The sequence below is a fragment of the Nymphalis io genome, chromosome 6, assembly GCF_905147045.1.
Source record: "Nymphalis io chromosome 6, ilAglIoxx1.1, whole genome shotgun sequence".
Taxonomy (NCBI): domain Eukaryota; kingdom Metazoa; phylum Arthropoda; class Insecta; order Lepidoptera; family Nymphalidae; genus Nymphalis; species Nymphalis io.
Window position 1 is genome coordinate 5,602,615 of NC_065893.1, and position 18,655 is coordinate 5,621,269.

Here is an 18,655-nt window from a genome sequence, read left to right on the forward strand (position 1 = left end):
TTTTTTCACAACTCTACGGTATTCATGGTAAAAAGAAGAGCGCCTATTGTTATCGTTTCGTACGTGAAGTCTCGCCCGTAATCCTTTAGTTTCCCGGGACGCAGATGTTCTCCACATTTTAGATGTTTATCCGTTGCAGGCTCTAATAGTATTCATTCTTTAAGGAAGGAACTTTTTTATTTCGTTTGTATTTAATTATTTTGAAACTTGAAAGGCTTCTGGATTTTTATGATAAGATTTTTTAAACCTATGATTTAGGTAATCCATCAAGGACATTTTATATAAATACATAAAACTATACCTAATTTACATATTACTTAATTTGATTAACATCTTTGAAAAAAGGGTTATGTCTTCTGACGTTATTCTTTTAGTTCGTTTTTTGTTTACTTCAAAATAAAAGTACTTTGCAGTAACGTAACGTAAACATAATGCAGATTTTTTGGTTAGAAGCTTCTTGTTTAAAAGCATATCGCAATTAATAAACTAACAAAAATACTTAACGTTATAACAAACTAGTAGTTTAGTAGCGTTTTATCTGAAATAATGTTCGCTGAATTCTTTCTATTTCTTTAGTACTCTTAATTCTTGCACTTGTCTTGGTGTATTTTTACTTAATTGAGCAATTTTTGAACTCGGTTTTGCAGTTCGCTATCTCATAAGGACCTAACAAATATACCTACATCACCCACATTCATATTTCTAATAACTTTTGACAAGGAAGTAAAACATTATATTTGTGGTACCACCACCTTTTAATATGGTAAACTGGTTCATTTTTCGCCCAGAGAATCGGAATTGCAATTCAAAGGGGAAATATTTAAGGCTTTACTTCACTTGTCAAGCTAACCTACTAAGTATAAGTATAACAAAACCATGAAAAAAACAACGAAAAACTTAAAACTTTACCTTACAAAGTTACTTACAAACCGAAAACAAATACTTATGTATGTATGAGAATTTTCAAAAAACCTACACAACTACCTGTTAAAATATGTCAAAACTATAAAAAGTACTGAAAACTGTCTATGGTCTTATCTCAATATTTTTCAGAAGAATTAATACTATGTTTATAAAAACGACTGCAAATAATACATTATTTTAGAATTTGATTGACAAAAGGTTACAGTGAGTTAACCTTAAAAGATAGACATATAGACGCGTGGGCGCGTAAACCAATATATGCCAGCATAAGCTGAACCCTATTTAATATGATTGATCATATAGATCTAAGCTCAACTTACATTGTAATTATCTAAATCTCTGAAACTGACCATTTTTAACTTTGTTTTGTTCCTATAAACTTTCAATCATCATCAATTTACAGACTATCATTTATAGGTAGCTTAAGCTTCAGTCAATTCAACTGAACAGTTATTTTATAGCATTTTATAGAACAAATGTTTAAAGTGATTCTTTACAATGAAATAATAAATTACATAACTTTATTATTTATGAACCGATTGAAATAAAACAAACACTAAATTTTAAGTGAATTTAGCCACAATACATAAGTGAAAACCGCACCCAAATCCGTTAAGCCGTGCACAAACGCACAGACAAACAATCTAACAATTATTGTTTTCGGTTCTTTTGCGTTGATAAAGACCGATAATAGTTTTACTCAAATATCTTCCGTGTACAGATAGCAATAAATAAAAATGTAATTGTACATTTTTATTATTTGTATAGATTTATAAGTATTGCATTTGCATTGCAGGTTTTATAATTATTAGCACATAGACGATATAATATTATAAATAAAAACAAAAAAAGTCAAGAAAGTTAAATAAGAATTTATATAAAATCTTCTACCAAATTTATTCCCTTTGTTTAAGCACAGCGCTTTACTGACGGTTTCACATTTTAGTAGAAACAATTTCAGCGTTGCCGTTAAAACATTGGTTATTAAGATCTTGAACTAAAATTATGGCACTCGGTAGAGTAAAATTCCTCGAGACCACCTGCGAAGAAACGTGGGCTGGAGAATACGCAATTACCCTCTCTGCGATGATTTTAATTTGCGTCTTACTGTCCTTACCTCGACTAGCTTAAAACAAATTATATTCAATGCACATATTTATATTAAACAGGACTCATTATATTGAAATTTAAGGTTCTATGGTTAGTGAGAATAGTAATTTTGTCATGTTTTATATTGATATATATTTTTGTAAATAAAATTAATACTTAATATGTTTATGATGAAATCACCATTATATTATTAGTAACTATTCTAATAAAATTAACAAATTAGCTAACTATTATATTGTAATATTAAAAATTATTGATAATTTATTTTAAAAATACAGTCAACAGTAAAATGTAGTTTGCTAAACTTTGCAGTTGTATGTGTTAGATAACGGCTTATTGTTTTACGAAACCCGCCTATTTTTAAGTAAAGCTTGTAGACAATATTATTTATATGTTTATTTTAAGCTGAGATGGCCTAGTGGTAAGAACGCGTGAATCTTAACCGATGATCGTGGATTCAAACCTGGGCAAGCACCACTGAATATTAATGTACTTAATCTGTGTTTATAATTCATTGAAATTCTGCCACATGTGTATTCCACCAACCCGCATTGGAGCAGCGTGGTGGAATAAGCTCTAAACCTTCTCCTCAAAATGGTGTGGAGGCCTCAGCCCAGCAGTGGGACATTAACAGGCTGTTACTGTACTAATGTATTTTTTTGTAATTATTCATTTTTTACACTTTGAATTGTGTAATTACAACATTGTATTAAAACATTTACTGAAATAATTATTAAATACTTTGTTATTTTTACTATTTTTTTAAAGACTATACAAAGAGCAAGCTCGTCTACCCAGACCAGATGAGTGAGGTACCACTCACTCATCAGATATTCTACCGCAAAACAGTAGCAGTACTTGGTATTGTTGTGTTCCGGTTTGAAGGGTGAGTGAGCCAGTGTAATTACAGGCACAAGGGACAAAACATCTTAGTTCCCAAGGTTGGTGGCGCATTGGTGATGTAAGCGATGGTTCACATTTCTTACAATGCCCATGTCTATGGGTTGGTGACCACTTACCCATACGCTCGTCCGCTTTCCTCTTCTATAAAAAAATATAAACTTCTAAATTTCTTCTTTATATCTAAATTTTGATTTGAATCTCATTCAATCAAGAATTCAATCTCATTGATATTCAAGGTCCATTTTATAGTAAATCCTGTAAACTGTTATCTTGTGTTTAACGCCTTTTGCCATTTTGGAATAAATGTCTAGTAAAACGATAATATCGTTTTAACGGCGTACCGTTAAAGACTATTGCTGTTTACATAAAGGAAGTCGTAACAAAATATTCCTTTCTCCGTAAACAATATAGAGAAAAGTTTGTCGTAATTTGAATCACTTCGTTGAAAACTATTTACATATTCCGTTTAAAGTTCGAACCTTCGACATACTTATTTATGCGTTTTGAAATGTAATTTTGCTATGTTTGTGTTAGCTTTATTCTTTCTCTAACCATAGCATAGAAATAATGTATTTGTTTACATGAACTAAAACATCAAACCTGTGGGAAAACACCGGCGGTCGTATGAGAATAAAAAGTTAATTACACCACGGCCAATAAGTAAACAAGGAGGACACCCGCGTCGAGGCTTCTACGTTTATTTAATTCTAGGAAACGACTGCCCGCGCGCAATAGCGCGATGCAAAATAACGAGCACGAAATGGTTTGTCTCTACGTATATTAAAGTAAATATAATCCTTGAATTTAATAATATTATTGTTTATCTCAAGGGATTTTTTAATTTTTTATTATTAAGCTCACATTTTTAGTATGGCAATAAAAACATTAATTTTTTACTGTAATATTAATTTAGTTCGGCAATTATATTTTTTTTTTTTTTATAGAATAGGAAGGCGGACGAGCATATGGACCTGATGGTAAGTGGTCACCAACGCTCTTAGACATTGGCATTGTAAGAAATGTCAACCATCGCTTACATATCCAATGCGCCACCAACCTTGGGAACTAAGATTTTATGTCCCTTGTGCCTGTAATTACACTGGCTCACTCACCCTTCAAACCGGAACACAACAATATCAAGTATTGCTGTTTTGCGGTAGAATATCTGATGAGTGGGTGGTGATGTACCTACCCAGACGAGCTTGCACAAAGCCCTACCACCAGTAAAGATCACCATCACCATCGAGTTAAAGATCCTTCCGCCTCTCCTCAGTTTCCGCCCGCCCAGCCACTGCGCGTCCGTGGTATCCACCATGCACTGTACTATCATCTGCATAGCAATGTATGTTCCCAAGGGAGAGCATATCATTGATATGCAAAAGAAAGAGTGTGGGAGATAGCACAGATCCCTGGGGGACCCCAGCATTCACTACATAGAATTGTGAAGCGCAACCATCTACTAAAACACGAAGGCTACGCTTGTGTAGGAAGCTGGCAATCCAGGTGCATAGCTGAGCAGGCAGACCATATGCCGGTAGCTTGGAGAGAAGACTTCTGTGCCAGACCCTGTCGAAAGCCTTGGAGATATCGAGGCTGACAGCCAACGATTATCCATGCTTGTCGATAGCTTCACCCCAGAGGTGAAGTACTACCACCAGTGATATCTGATGAGTGGGTGGTACCTACCCAGACGAGCTTGCACAAAGCCCTACCACCAGTGAATATATTTTTTATTTACTGTTACAAAATATCTCATAATTTTATAATAAGATATTTTGTAAGACAAAATTAAGTATAACACAAAATAATGGAAATATTACTTACCGTAACTACTTACTTAAGTTTTTTTGTAAACAATTGAGCTATGTTCAGAAATAGGACTAATAAAAAAACTAAATATAAAACAATAGCGTTCATAAACCAACAAGTTGAAAAATTAAAAAGTAATGCCACATTTATATATGATAGATAGCTAGCTTTGATACAGTTACTCTTAGTCGTAAAATTATTTATTAAATTTCTCAACGAAAATTCTCGAAGGCCGCGACGGTAACGTTTTCGGAATATGTATAGTAATCTCAGGAATGAAGGTAAAGTAAGAACAAAAAGCTAAATTGGATTTTGCACATTCCTTTCTCGCTCCCATTTTGTATACAACACGCATACTGGTTGTTTGGATTGTATGTAATGGGAATACCGTAATGCGATAGAAATTATTATCAAGTTTAAATAATTAGCTAAAGAAAAACAAATTGTTTGTTTTTGTAGTACTTATTTTGCAATAATTTTAAATGGAATATTTTCGCATAAAGTGGTCAATAATATTTTAGTATGCCTAAAAGGGAAGCGAACGATATAGTGTTTGATTGATAGACAATTTTTTTTTTTTTTATCCTGGCGTATTAAAATAAAATACATACACGTTCATTTACTTCTGTGTGTATCTTAGAGCATTGCGAAATTTTAAATATTATTTTTGAAGGCGGTGACTTGGAAACTTGAAATTAGTAATGAGTTAAATCGTCTTATTAATTCTCTAATATGAAATAAACATTATATGAGATTGCTGATGTACAAGTCGTTTAATTCGATGCAAATATGTGGTATCAGTATAAATAGCCTCATCGCCTAAATTGTAATGTAACACAATTTGAAGTAAGTAATAAATTTTAATATAATTCATTTATTTTTAATATTGCCTTTGTGTATTGAATTATTATTTATTTATAAGTTATGATTTATGTATATTATAAAAAACTACATTAAAAAGAAATGCTTATTTTAAAATAAATTTATATGTGATTTTAAATTATGTATATAATTATAAATGTATTTAAAGAATAAAACTACATGGACACAGTAATTTTGGATTTATTTATTCATAATCCACGTTTGTAAATTGGGAAACTTACACATATTAGTCAGTTTAAAAAAAATATAAATATGGCTACAAAAAGAACAGTTCCTGCAAGGTATGGTAGAAAGTTATAAAAATTAAAATGTATGTATTTTACAAATTAAGTATCGTAACCACTTTCTTATAACTGTAAAACAAACTTACAAATTCATCGGATATTTTAACATTCTACCTGAGCGTTTTAAACATAATTTCACTATAAATAATAGATTTAACATTATTTTTTAATAAAGGATGAAACACTAAATATACAATAATTGTCAAAAGAATAATATTCTATCTACAATATACAGGTAACAAACATTAACTATGTACATTTTATATTCGGACTAGTTTCCGGTCGTAATCGAAAATTGTTTTAATTTTTTTACAAAATTTACAAAAGTGAACACCGAAAGATGCATTTATGTAACAAGTAATGAGAAACAAGATACATGAAATTGATTTAAAATCTTCGAAAATTTTGCTAAATGTTTTAAGTATTTTATTAACTATTGATTAAGTCGTCTGAGGACAAAATGTTATCTTTAAAGTGAAACACGGACAGCTTCTGTTACATTGTGGTAGTTAAATAATTTTTTTTAAATGTTTTTTTGCAAGCTCCTTATAATAAATATTGATGGAGGAATTGATACATTTGTCTAATAAAATACGAAATATTAGGAGTTCACTTTTATATTAAAATTGAATGTCTAGTGAAATTTAAAATTTCACGTATAATTAATAATGTCACCTACACACTAACAATGTATGTACATGCGGCAGACCGCATAAAGCTCTCTTAAAAAGTTACACATATTTTCAACATATAATAATTAACCTATCTATGTTTATATACAATTATTGCTATGAAATTGCGCTTTAAACGCTTAAAAATTCACCATAAAGTGGCTTAGTGCCGACACTTATAAAATACAATAATTAAATGTAATGTTTACATTTACGCTCTGTTCATATGTATAAGGACATGACAAAACTTTAGTCTATTTACATATGACAGAGAAAAAAATCCCGTCATATAAATCTCACAATAATATACTCGTATAAGCGTTGACTTGGGTGGAAATAAAATGAAAACATAATCGAAACTGAAATGTACCGATATGAGCAATCACCGAGTTCTTGTTCATTTGAACAGATAATAAATACTTTGTAACTAGCAAGTAAAACTATAATATAAATTGGCTTCACCATGATATGCTTTAATAATTGTAAAAAAGTTGTCAAAAAAGCTTTAGTAAGAAAAAAAAAAGAAAAACATCATATAAAATTACGACTTGGAGGACTAGTTTTTTTTGTAGAGCTTTTATGAGAGAGTGCTGGAGGACGAATGCTTCTATAAAGGCGATTTTATTACATTTGAAGTTAATGAATGAAGATATTTATAAACTTTTAAGTAATAATTATAAATTTGAATAAAAATTATTCAAATGCAGGTTATTATTCATTTACATATTTCAGCCGATTGATAGTCATGCAAAAGAGGATGACGTTTTTTATTTCAATATAAGAATGATCTATACGAAAATCTTTACGAACTAGTAGTAAGTAGTTTAATTGGATTTAAAAGAAATAAATAAAGCTGATCAGATATTAACATCAGTCTTATTTCTAAAAGTATAAATGTCATTAGCGTTTAGGACATCTATTGGAGTTTTACCATTTATATTGGCAAATAATACCTTAACTATTCTCTAAAATCTCTAATTGAAATATTTCATACATTTATCTTATTCTGGCAACATTGAAGAGCCGCATAAAAGGGATAAATAATTCAATTGGCAGTCATATTGTAAAATGTTTACTAAACTGTAAGACCTTACAAAAAATTGTAAGTCTATGAAATTTAAATTAATGTAAAAACATTTTTTTAAATGTAATTTTTTTTTGTTTTTTTTAAATACTCATCCAAATAATTTCAAATACTATCTCGCTTGCACCGCTTCAAAGCTAAGCTTCATTTTAAGCGGGCTGCTCCGAGGTAGTAGGTGATGCGGACTACGGCGCATGCGGCGCTCGCGCCCGCGCCAGTGTCTAGACCAGCGCAGGCGCGGCGGCCCTCGCTCAGGCACGATGAGGATGGGCTGAGCTTAAAGAAGAACTACTAACACCTGAATCACTACTCTTTTCTGAAGCGCATGGTTCTCCTCCAGCTACAAATTTTACAACATTCAATTTATGGTCGGACTCGCAAGTGTCATCTCTCGCACCTCCTGGTAGACCTCCACTGCGAACGTTCGCCTTTTCTCCAATAGTCCCAGGATACCGTTCAATTCTGTCACATTCAGCATCATCGGGTTGTCGACGGCGAATAGAGCGTTTTGCCTGAGGTGCCGGTTCTGGTGGCCTATGAGATGGCTCGTCGGTTCTATGAACAAGTGGCGATGTACGCACGCGTACTCCGCCGACGCCTACTCCGGCTTCGTAACAGCCAGAATCACGAGGAAATTGACGTCGTCCAAATGGTGAATCTCCTCCTTCTGAACTAGAGCCACCTCCCTCGCCCTCACCTTCACCTTCGCCACCTAGAGATAGTTTACACTACTTTATTTATTAATAAGTTACATTTTGAGTTATACTAAGAGATCGTATAGTTAATTTTTTTAAATTAAATGTATATTTATGTATTGATCTATAAAGAAAATTGAATTTACTATAACTTACATTCAAGCTGGTGCAGCAGTTGCACAGCGGCGAGGATGCGTGTACGATGATCGGGTGTCATAATCCCCAAATAGTCTAAATCAGATGGTTCAATTTCTTTGAAAAGCTCGATGTCTTCATATCCATTTCTTGAAAAAGCAACCATATATTCTGGCAAATCTATTCTTCGTAACAGTTCTTCCACAGTTCTTGGCCTAGTTTCCCAAAGTCTTTCGCGGCTTTTACACCACTTTGATGATCTTGATCTAATTGTATCTCTTTCAGAGAGTACTTCGACATTAGCAAACTTGAAATTTCCCACTTTGTTATTTAATACGCCACGCCAGATACCGGATGCGTTCATGTTGATTACTTCTATTATATCTCCTTTCTGTTAACAATAATTTTCTATAAATTATATTGGGAGTATACAAATATGTAATTACGTGTGATATGTACAGCTTAATGAACATTAATAACGTGTTTTAACTTAAACATATAAGTAATACACAAATAGTTTAATTCACCAATTATAAATTCTATATAAAAACAAGAGGTTAGTCGCTAGAGTAAATAAATCCTAAGGAATGATTGCCGATTCAAATTCGAGCAAACACTACTGAATTTTCATGTGCTTCAATTGTATTTATAATTATTCATCTCGAGCTCAGATGTGAAGAAAGACATGATGGGAACCGGCATGTGTCGGATAAAATTCCACAAGTCGACCAACGCGCATAGGGGCAGCGCAGTGAAGTAAGCTCTAAGCCCTTAGCCTAGACTTTTACTATCCCTTTTAAACAAAAAACATAAATTGCATTAACTTTCATTATATGGACGGATATTAATATGTATATATGACTTTATATATTTGATATTTAATATACACTTAAAACAGATGAAAACGTTACCTTGTATCTTAAGGCATCTTTTTCATAAATGTTGGGGACGTAATCCACGAGTGCTCGAGCGCGACACAGCATTTGCGGTACAAGTAGACTCCGCCCCGCTGGACTTAATTCTATGTTTTCTTCTGCCGAGAGAGACGAATGATTACTACCAGCACGAACCAATGCCTGGGTGCCTGTACATAAATATAATTTTGCTTAAAGGTCTAAAAAACATGCCATTTTCAGCCAAAAATCTCATGAAATTGAAATACCTGTTGTCACACATTTACACTGCTATTACTCGCTGTTATTTTTTACATTATTTATTAGTAGGAAATTCAATATTAGGTGCTGGGAAAATATATACACGTGATCGGTAACATAAATAATGGGCGTTATGGTACATAGAAAGGAAAGACAAACTTATTTACAAATATTTTTATATTACACAGACAAAAACTTAATAAATCCACTCACTACTGCCTGAGCCGCTGGGAAGACTTTCGAAAGAACTATTAGAACAGGGGAATGCTTGATCGCCACTTGTTCGACAATCGGAGGGTACATCTGGCCCTCTTTCTTGTCTTAATCTTGATATCTTTCTTTGGACATCTTGTCGCAGACCTCTTACTTTGCCTGCTAAGCTTGACACTCCCTCACATTCTTCCGCTGACTGGAATAGTTGATAAAACGCATTAAGCGGGTAGATAAATCAAATGCAATATAGTTTTGTTTTGATATAATTTATTTAATTATGCCAGACACTTTGTTTATTAATGCAACTCATATATTACCTTATGTACAGTTGCTATATGTTGTGAATCTGTTTCACTTTCTTGATCTTCGTAATCTGATGACGCCGGAGATAAGGGGTCAATTCCTATCCGATAGCTCGACATTTGCCTATAACCTCTTCTATAGTCCCGTTCGGATCGACTTGATTCTAGCGATATACCAGACAACCGCGAGCCTATAGATTGGATATCAGATGTAGCGTAATCCCCGCTTTCCCTATCTCTCGCTGTTCTCAATGGTATCACAGTGGTTGGGTAGGGGCCGCTTTGCGGTATTATTAATCCCCTTCGTGGGGCTCTCGCTAAACTTATATCGCCTGCGGTTCTAAGAGATATAACTCCTTCACTTCTTGGCTCGTTTCTCAGATTTAATGTAAAACACACGCGTCCATTTTGAAACGAAGCTGCTGGCGCTCCACTTCCCATAAGGAAATCTTCAGGATCACTCTCGTACGGTGGTTCATCATACCAGTGCCCCCTTCCGGAGAGCCCTCTGGCTTCATCATCATACATATATGTGTCGTCTGTAAACGAGTCTTCAATTAGGCTTGAATGGCGCAGTTTTTTAAGTGCAAATAAAATCATACGTGCTAACATAAAGTCGAAAAAAGTTTACCGGTTAATCCCTGTTACAAAGTGGCGCTTTCACTGACAACACTGCGAATAAGCTGTTTACGAACATCGGAAAGCCGTGCGTGGTTGATGCAAAATATTCAAAAACAACATGCATACAGCACTTTGTCGCAAATTAAATACATTTCTTGATGAATGAAGATGAACTCACTATCATTTTTTTTTTTACTTTATGCAACACATAATTATTTAGCAAACACTTGTATTAAAGATACGAGTTGTCTTCTGAGTCAAAGATCTTTAATAACTTATTTGCATTGAAATTAAGACATGATTGATGGAAAATGCACATCGAAAGCAAACCGAAGGAATGATGCCGGACGATAAATCAATAAACATTAATCAATAATAAGCATTCCGCAACGATGACCAATAAATTAAATATCAAAAAACATCGTGCAAGCAACATGCTTCATAAATAATAATTTCCTTATAGAGGCTTGAATATTTTGACTTTGTCTATTATTTTTAAAGTTATTGTTGATAACTGAATAGCAAAGCAAAGATAATTAAACTATAAGAGCAATCTGAAATAAAAACAAATAAAAATAAAACAATTTAAAAATAATTATAAGTCAAAACATTGCAAGATGACCGGATACGAGTACAGTTACCGTACAGTAGTGGTTAGAAATCAATATTGCCATGTCTAATGAAATGAATAATGATTTATGTGTATATGAGTGATTCTAATGTTGATAATGAGTATTTTTTACGCTATATACAATAACTCTACTATTAACAAAAGTATGACTTTACAAATTAATTAATTAAACCAATAATAACGTTTCATTTGAAAAGACAACAAATAAATTTCATCGAAAAATAGGTCCAATTACTGAATATAATCGATACATGTGATACTTTCGACGAATCCATATGGAAATTTTATATTTTTATTATTTATTTATGATGTAAAGATTTAATATTGACGAGCCAGTTGGCGTGGTTGGTAGATACTTGCCTTTCACGCTGAAGGTTGTGGGTTCGATTCCCACCCAGGACAGACATTTGTGTGCATGAACATGTCTGTTTGTCCTGAGTCTGGGTGTTATTATCTATATAAGTATGTATTTACAATAGAAAAGTAGTATATGTAGTATATCAGTTGTCTGGTTTCCATTGCACAAGCTCTGCTTAATTTGCGATCAGATGGCCGTGTGTGAATAATGTCCCAGGATATTATTAATAATATTATCTGTGTGACTGCCTCGTTGGTCTGGTGTAAGGCCGCAGACTCGGAGGTCCTGGGTTCAATTCCCAGGTCAGGCCAATAAAAGTTATTGGGTTTTTCTGGCAGAAAATTCTCAGTAGCAGCCCGAGTCTGGAAGTTGGAAGTGTTTTGCCTCGGAAAGCACGTAAAGCCGTTGGTCCTGAGCATGAACTCTTTCCAGTCGTGTCGGATTGCCATCCCATCGGATTATGAGAGTTAAGAAATAGAAAGTGCACCTGTGTTTGTACACACACTTGTGCACTATAATATCTCCTGCATTGTTAGTTAATTACTCTCGAGATTGGTCGCCGTGACCGAAATTGGTCTGGAGGACATTATTATTATTATCTGTGTAATGTTAAAACATTAAACGATTAAGTATTTGACTTATACGGTAAATGGTTATAAATCTAACAACTACTGTACATGAATTGAACATATTATTTTCACAGGTTTATTTTTTATCAATATTATATAATTTCGGTTTAAACTATAACACTTAAACAAATACATATAAGCGTTATTGAATAGACGCAAAAGAAAATTCACGAAACATACAAAAGAAATTCTTTTTAAGGATGAGTCAAGTTATTAAAATCTATTCAATAAAGCTTATCGTATGTCGATACAAAAATAACTTACCGCCAAAAGGTCCACGAACCCCCTCTCGTCCCATGTTCATAAGGCCGTGTCTAATGTCTCGTAATATCTGTAAAAATTACCTTAGATGTAGCTTGATGAATTAAGTTTTAAGAAAACTCTACTATTATATAAATAACAATAAGGTAGAGTTATAAAATATAACAAGCAAACGTGTATTTGGTTTAAATATTTATTTTTGTTTCTTTGCTAAATTATTTTAATATCACCAATAAAGGTTTTTTATTCTCTGTAGTAGAGACGAAACTCCTCAAAATATCGATGTAATTTTGACTAAGAAACATTTATCCTTAATCGATTATTATAATTTGCGAAGCTGTGCTACGTAAAATTCCTCGATAATGACGTTATAATTTTAAGCTATAAGGTATCGTATTTGCATAATCACTGAACGTCGTAGGATTAATGATCATTACGTTTATTTGTGAGAATTTATAATTAGAGTATGAATTCTGACACGTTCTTTTTTTTTTATTAAAATGGTTTTTGAAAAGCATCTAAACTTATTGAGTATTTTTAAACAATAAGTTTTACAAGTATAGTGTCCTCTTGACCGATTTCGACCATGGCAGCCTTTCGGCGGACGGATGTGTGCTCAAACATTGATGCCATCGAAATATATCCCATAAAAATGCAAACTGACGCGACCGTAAAATATTCAGGGGCAATGGCATTACGTTACTTTCTGTGGAGTTACTGCCAATATTCAGACTCTATGTTACTGAAAATTTCCCGACAGAACAACCAAATAAAATTTTTAATGTGCCGCTGTAGGATTTGAGTCAGCCCAAGTCTTCGGAATTTACGGCCTTAAAGCAACTGAACTACACAGTTTGCAAGCTTATTAATAGAATAAGCTAAAAAGCAAGTAAGTGTAGAACAATATGGACAAGTGGTGAATTTACAATAAAAATATATTTCAAGTGCTTTTGCCCAGGTATTCGTGAACACGCTATAAATATTCAGAGGCTGTAATAAAACGACCACTTTAACGTAAGTAGAAAAGTATTGAACGTTAAGTTAATTTATGCACGTTTTGTTACAGAGCCAACACGCCAAGCAAATGGGGGATTTGCGAGTCTCCAGCAAATGAGTTTTTACATCGGAACAGAATGGGATTTGGTAATTACACAATGAATTTGTTTATGAACCTGCTTTTATAAACAAGTCTTTGCCAATATCGAAAAATTATAGACCTATAAACACCATTTAAATAATTATAAACACAATTAAGATATTGAGACTGAAAACGAAATACATAAAAAATTTAAAAGATTTTTGTTTCCACTTATAAAAAATAGAAGATATTTATGACGCTAATGAGTGTGAATTTATTTTAGAATTTTCCAAGAAATACTACTATTTACTTCTCTTTTACTCAAAGGTTGAACTTTATCTTCTCCAAGGAAAAAAATATTTATTACCGCTGTAAAATTTCAATGATCGACTTCAGAGACGTCATCATCGTCTCATTTTCATTTCAAATATAACCGAGTTATTCAAATATGACTTTTATTGCGCAACACTAAGGTTTCTTATTTTCAGAGTTATAGACTTATTTGATACTCGTATTTAGGAGCAGTTGATTTACGGGCGAAACGTTCTCGGTGAAGGGCTTCCAAAGTTTCGTTGAGAAGCGATACAACTGCCGCTAATAGACTTAGCTCGAGATTAGGGCATGATTAGCTGAAGGCTCAGCTTATACACCCAACCCTGTCCAACGATTAGAGGCTGTTTTACACTAAATTGAATGTTTTAAGGTGCTATCTATATACCATATACCGGAATATATTTCATTCACCGGAATGAAAGGTGACTCACAAGAACCAATAACATAAACAATATAACTATTGTTGTGATAACAAACACGGTCTTTTATATATTTTTATAAATTTTAAAATAAGAATTACCTCTTCCTGTTCCCTCGCTAATTTATCTTTTTTCTTCATAGCTTCTTGCACTTTTAACTGTAACAACCACAAACTCATTAATCAAACCGATATAAATTATTTAATCTAAAATAGTCGAGTTTTATTGCGAGGTGACTAAAATTATAATTAGTTAAGTGTGAATTTAGAGAACTATAATTGATAACGCAAAAAGATAAAGTAACAATAAGTGGTGTATAATTAAAAACAAAACACGTAAAATAAAAACACACTATATATTTCTACCCTCAAGAATATTTACTTAAATATAATTTATACAAATACAATACGATCAAACTAAATAATCCAATGTTCATAACAATATCTAATTATAGAAAAAAAAATCAACACTTCATAACGAATACAAAATAAAAAAATAAAACAAACATGCTGACATGCGCCTCGAAAAATTGCTCGTGCAAATTCGTGCATTCCGAATTCTACAAACAAGTGCAATGCGTGCTGCCACAATGTTATTTAACAAAACACTTATAACTATAGTAGTTAAACATATAAATGAAATTGAAGATATAATAGGCAAATTAAGTATGTGTTCTATATAGATCCACCTCCTGTTCTTTGAGCATACCAAATATAACCAAAACAATGTAGGCAATGAGAAATTTTGAATTTTGAATTCTATTACGACTCTGTTGGCAAATTATTTGTATTGTTATTTATAAGTAAAATTACAGTTTGCATTCCGACAGTGTTAAACTTCGAAAATTTGTTACATTGAATTCATAAAACTTTTAATATTTAATGAATAGTGATAGAACCGGGATGTACCCGATCTGAAGTTAATTGAAGTGGACGTGTTTTATGAAAATTTTGACAATCCCGTAAACATTTTAGACGTTTTGCCATCCAGAGTGTAACAGAAAGTTTTCCTGCGCTGATCGTTTGAGAGATACTGCATATCTGTTGTATGTTTTTGTAACATCCGAATTGTGTGTTCTGTGGTTTTCCTGAATTACTAATATAAGTTACCGTCAGTGACTAAGTACAATAAATGAAATTTATCAAAATTGCAAAGATAAAGTCGTATTAAGCGCTTTTTATAATGTATTAACATTACCACCAAAATTGTTATATGTATACAACCGAAACAGATTCTCTCAAATGCAGTTCATTGCAGGAAAACGCTGGCTCACCCTATGTATAGTTTCTTCGAAGGTGTTTGGTTGGGCGGCACTCATTTGAAAGAAGCGGAGGCGGTCATAGTCTCTTGGGTCAACCATGGACCTCAGAGCTGTATCAGGTCCAGGGCCTAAACCCAAGCCACTTTGGAGCACGCTGTCCGGAGTGTCAACCTGGAGGAAAGTTTAAATATTATCACACCACTCCTCTACGGGAAACATCCCGTAGTTCATGACGTCACAAATAATTTTCTAAATATCACCAATTCTATCCTATTGCAGGAAAAGTTTATATAAACATCTATTTTCAAACGATATTATCACACAAAGGTTACCATTTGATTGTAACTACGCTAAGTAAATCTGTTATTGGACCACCACACAAACCCTACTTACTAAATACTTCTTCATATAATTACAACTCTTTAAAATGTTCGAAGAGCCTTCAGTTTTTTAAAATAAATTCAGCAAAATCACCTTTTAACTTTATATAGCTAAATTATTTTGAGTCATTAATCAATACTGTGATAGGCATTTTTCTTAGTACGATTTTCACAAATCACGCCTTCACGGCTCTTGTTGATAAATTATTGTGTCGAATTAGTAATTGTGTCTTTGTTAATTCCCTGTAAAATATATTAATCTACATTACCTTAAACATAAATTAACAATAAAGCAATCTATTATAATACGCTAAGACGTATAAATTTTAGTTCTACTTAAATGCTACTATTTTACAATTTCAGTTTGCGTGGGTGGAACACACATGTCATAATATTAATATTTAACATTTCGCGGAGGAGTTTTAAAATGGTTAGTTGAATTTATGATACTTTAAATGGCCTGTCTATTAGCGATTGGCAGATATATATCACCTCTACAAAATAATTAAATAAGTCGGTTTGAATAATTAACATTTTAAGTATAATATATTATAACACCAAAAATCCGAAATCAAAATGAGCACGTCCACAATGGTACGGTTGTAATGACAATATATGTGAAAGTGATAGGGCTATAAATTTTGAACAGTCCGAGTAAGGTTCCGGCTTCGTATTATAGAAATGTTCTTTGTCGTCTATTCACATTATTCTCTTATCAAGTGCGAAGTTAATGGGCGAGCTTTGTATGACTTATGATTAATCGGTTCGTGCCTATAAAACATCGTTGTGATGCATATCCTTGGAGTTTTTAGTTAAGTGAGAATGATTAATGATTATTAATGAAGTGACTGTTTAATATTATTTTTTATGAGCTAATCGAATTTACTTGTTAAATTACTTATATTTGCATATTGAAGGGCTAAAATTATTTTAATGTGTTTCATGGCTTATTCTTAATAAATTTATTTTTTTGTAACAACATCCGATAGAGAAATTATTTTAATTTCAATTACGGTTCATAATATAACATTTTAATTGCATGTGCCTTACTTGACCTGGCTACAATTAAATTACAGCAAGTTTTAATATCAACATAAAACAAACCTAAATACAATAAACTCACGTAGCCAACGTACAAAGAAAGTAATCTATGTCAGAAGCATAGCTATGAAAATATTACCACAGTAAACGTGATAAATGCGCCCCGAGGAATAAGTTTTGTAGTTGCGCAACTTTAAAGGCTTCACTTTGTCAAGATATCCTTTGTTGTGTAGTGTATTATTTGAAAATTTAAAGTTTAACATAATTTTATTTGCATGAATATACATCAAACGTATTATCAAAAAACTAATATGTTTTCATTTATGTGCGAATTTATTCGATAACAATATGTATGTATAACATTGTATGTTATACATACATATCAACAACATACGATCTTATTAATCATTATTATTGTTTAATAATTATTATTAATAGATCGAATAAAATATTGTTATTTAATAAATATCTAAGTTATCTAAGACACAAAACAATCTGATTGTAACAGCTCAAAAATATTACAGCAGCATGATACAATATAACTTGTGACATATGTATATAGAATATATACGACGGCAGAAGCCACAATACGTGCCGATAAACGCATAATCGTTAAACTACATTATTTGTAATATGCGAAATAATAAAGAAAATTTAAAAACTTAATTAGTTGAAATAAATGAAGGCTTTTAAGAAGTGCATAAAATATGCTAGTATCCAGTTATTTTATGTAAGTCATAGGTTTATAATTTACAAGACTATAATCTATACTTTCACTAGTTTTACAATATGGTGCAGTGTATAGGGATAATATGTGTGTATATCAAATAGCAATTAGTGAGATTTGGTGTCAAGGCTTACACGCCGAACAAGAGAAAATGTAAATATTTCTCAAATACAGAGCACGTTATAATCCCTGCAAGAAAAATCGTTTGGCGATCTATAAAGTATTCCTTTAATTCTCTAATCACAGCTGGACAAAGCCCCTCGAACAGTCGAAAAAAGCAACTTCTGACAGGGCTAATCCTAAGTGCAACTTGCCCGATAAGGATTATGCTCGCGCCCTAATGGCCTTCATCCCTTCTCCCAACAAACGGCCATAACTCAGGCGCCGTCTTGGCTCAACCGACTTAACTTTGGCAGCCGTCATTTCTCAACGGCATGCGGTGACGTACCCCAACGTCTGGAGATTAATAAATATACGTGGACGTGGAAAAATGCAGCACTTAATTCGGTTAGGATGAGTTGCGTATTCAACGAAAGTTCATGAAGTTCTGTCTGTAGTAAAGTGCGAGTATCACATACATTACGACCTCTGATAATAGAATTAACTACATATATAACATCAATAAATTGTATAGCTTCTACATTTTATAGCAGCTGTATTTACAGAAATACATATGTACCTCTGCATTAAACAAATTTTATCACCAGATGAACTTTTAGCTGCCTTGTCCAATGCTATATTATACTTAAT

The 18,655-nt window shown here is 32.7% G+C and overlaps 1 protein-coding gene across 6 annotated transcripts in view; it reads right to left on the reverse strand.

The window, feature by feature from the left end:
• Positions 1-5,790: 5,790 nt before the first annotated feature.
• LOC126768881 (uncharacterized) overlaps positions 5,791-18,655 on the reverse strand; it is a 120,844-nt gene continuing 107,979 nt past the window's right edge. Inside the window, exons 6-13 of one of the 6 annotated variants that reach the window (XM_050487273.1) lie at positions 15,770-15,928; positions 14,598-14,654; positions 12,670-12,736; positions 10,182-10,705; positions 9,865-10,060; positions 9,409-9,530; positions 8,519-8,888; positions 5,791-8,379 (exon numbers count right to left, since the gene is read on the reverse strand). In XM_050487273.1, the coding sequence (XP_050343230.1) occupies positions 7,919-8,379; positions 8,519-8,888; positions 9,409-9,530; positions 9,865-10,060; positions 10,182-10,705; positions 12,670-12,736; positions 14,598-14,654; positions 15,770-15,928 (1,956 nt within the window). In that variant the 3' untranslated portion in view covers positions 5,791-7,918. Of the gene's footprint in view, positions 8,396-8,518; positions 8,889-9,408; positions 9,582-9,864; positions 10,061-10,181; positions 10,706-12,669; positions 12,737-14,597; positions 14,655-15,769; positions 15,929-18,655 lie in introns of all 6 variants that reach the window. The other 5 variants (XM_050487272.1, XM_050487275.1, XM_050487274.1 and 2 more) reach the window with 5 other exon arrangements.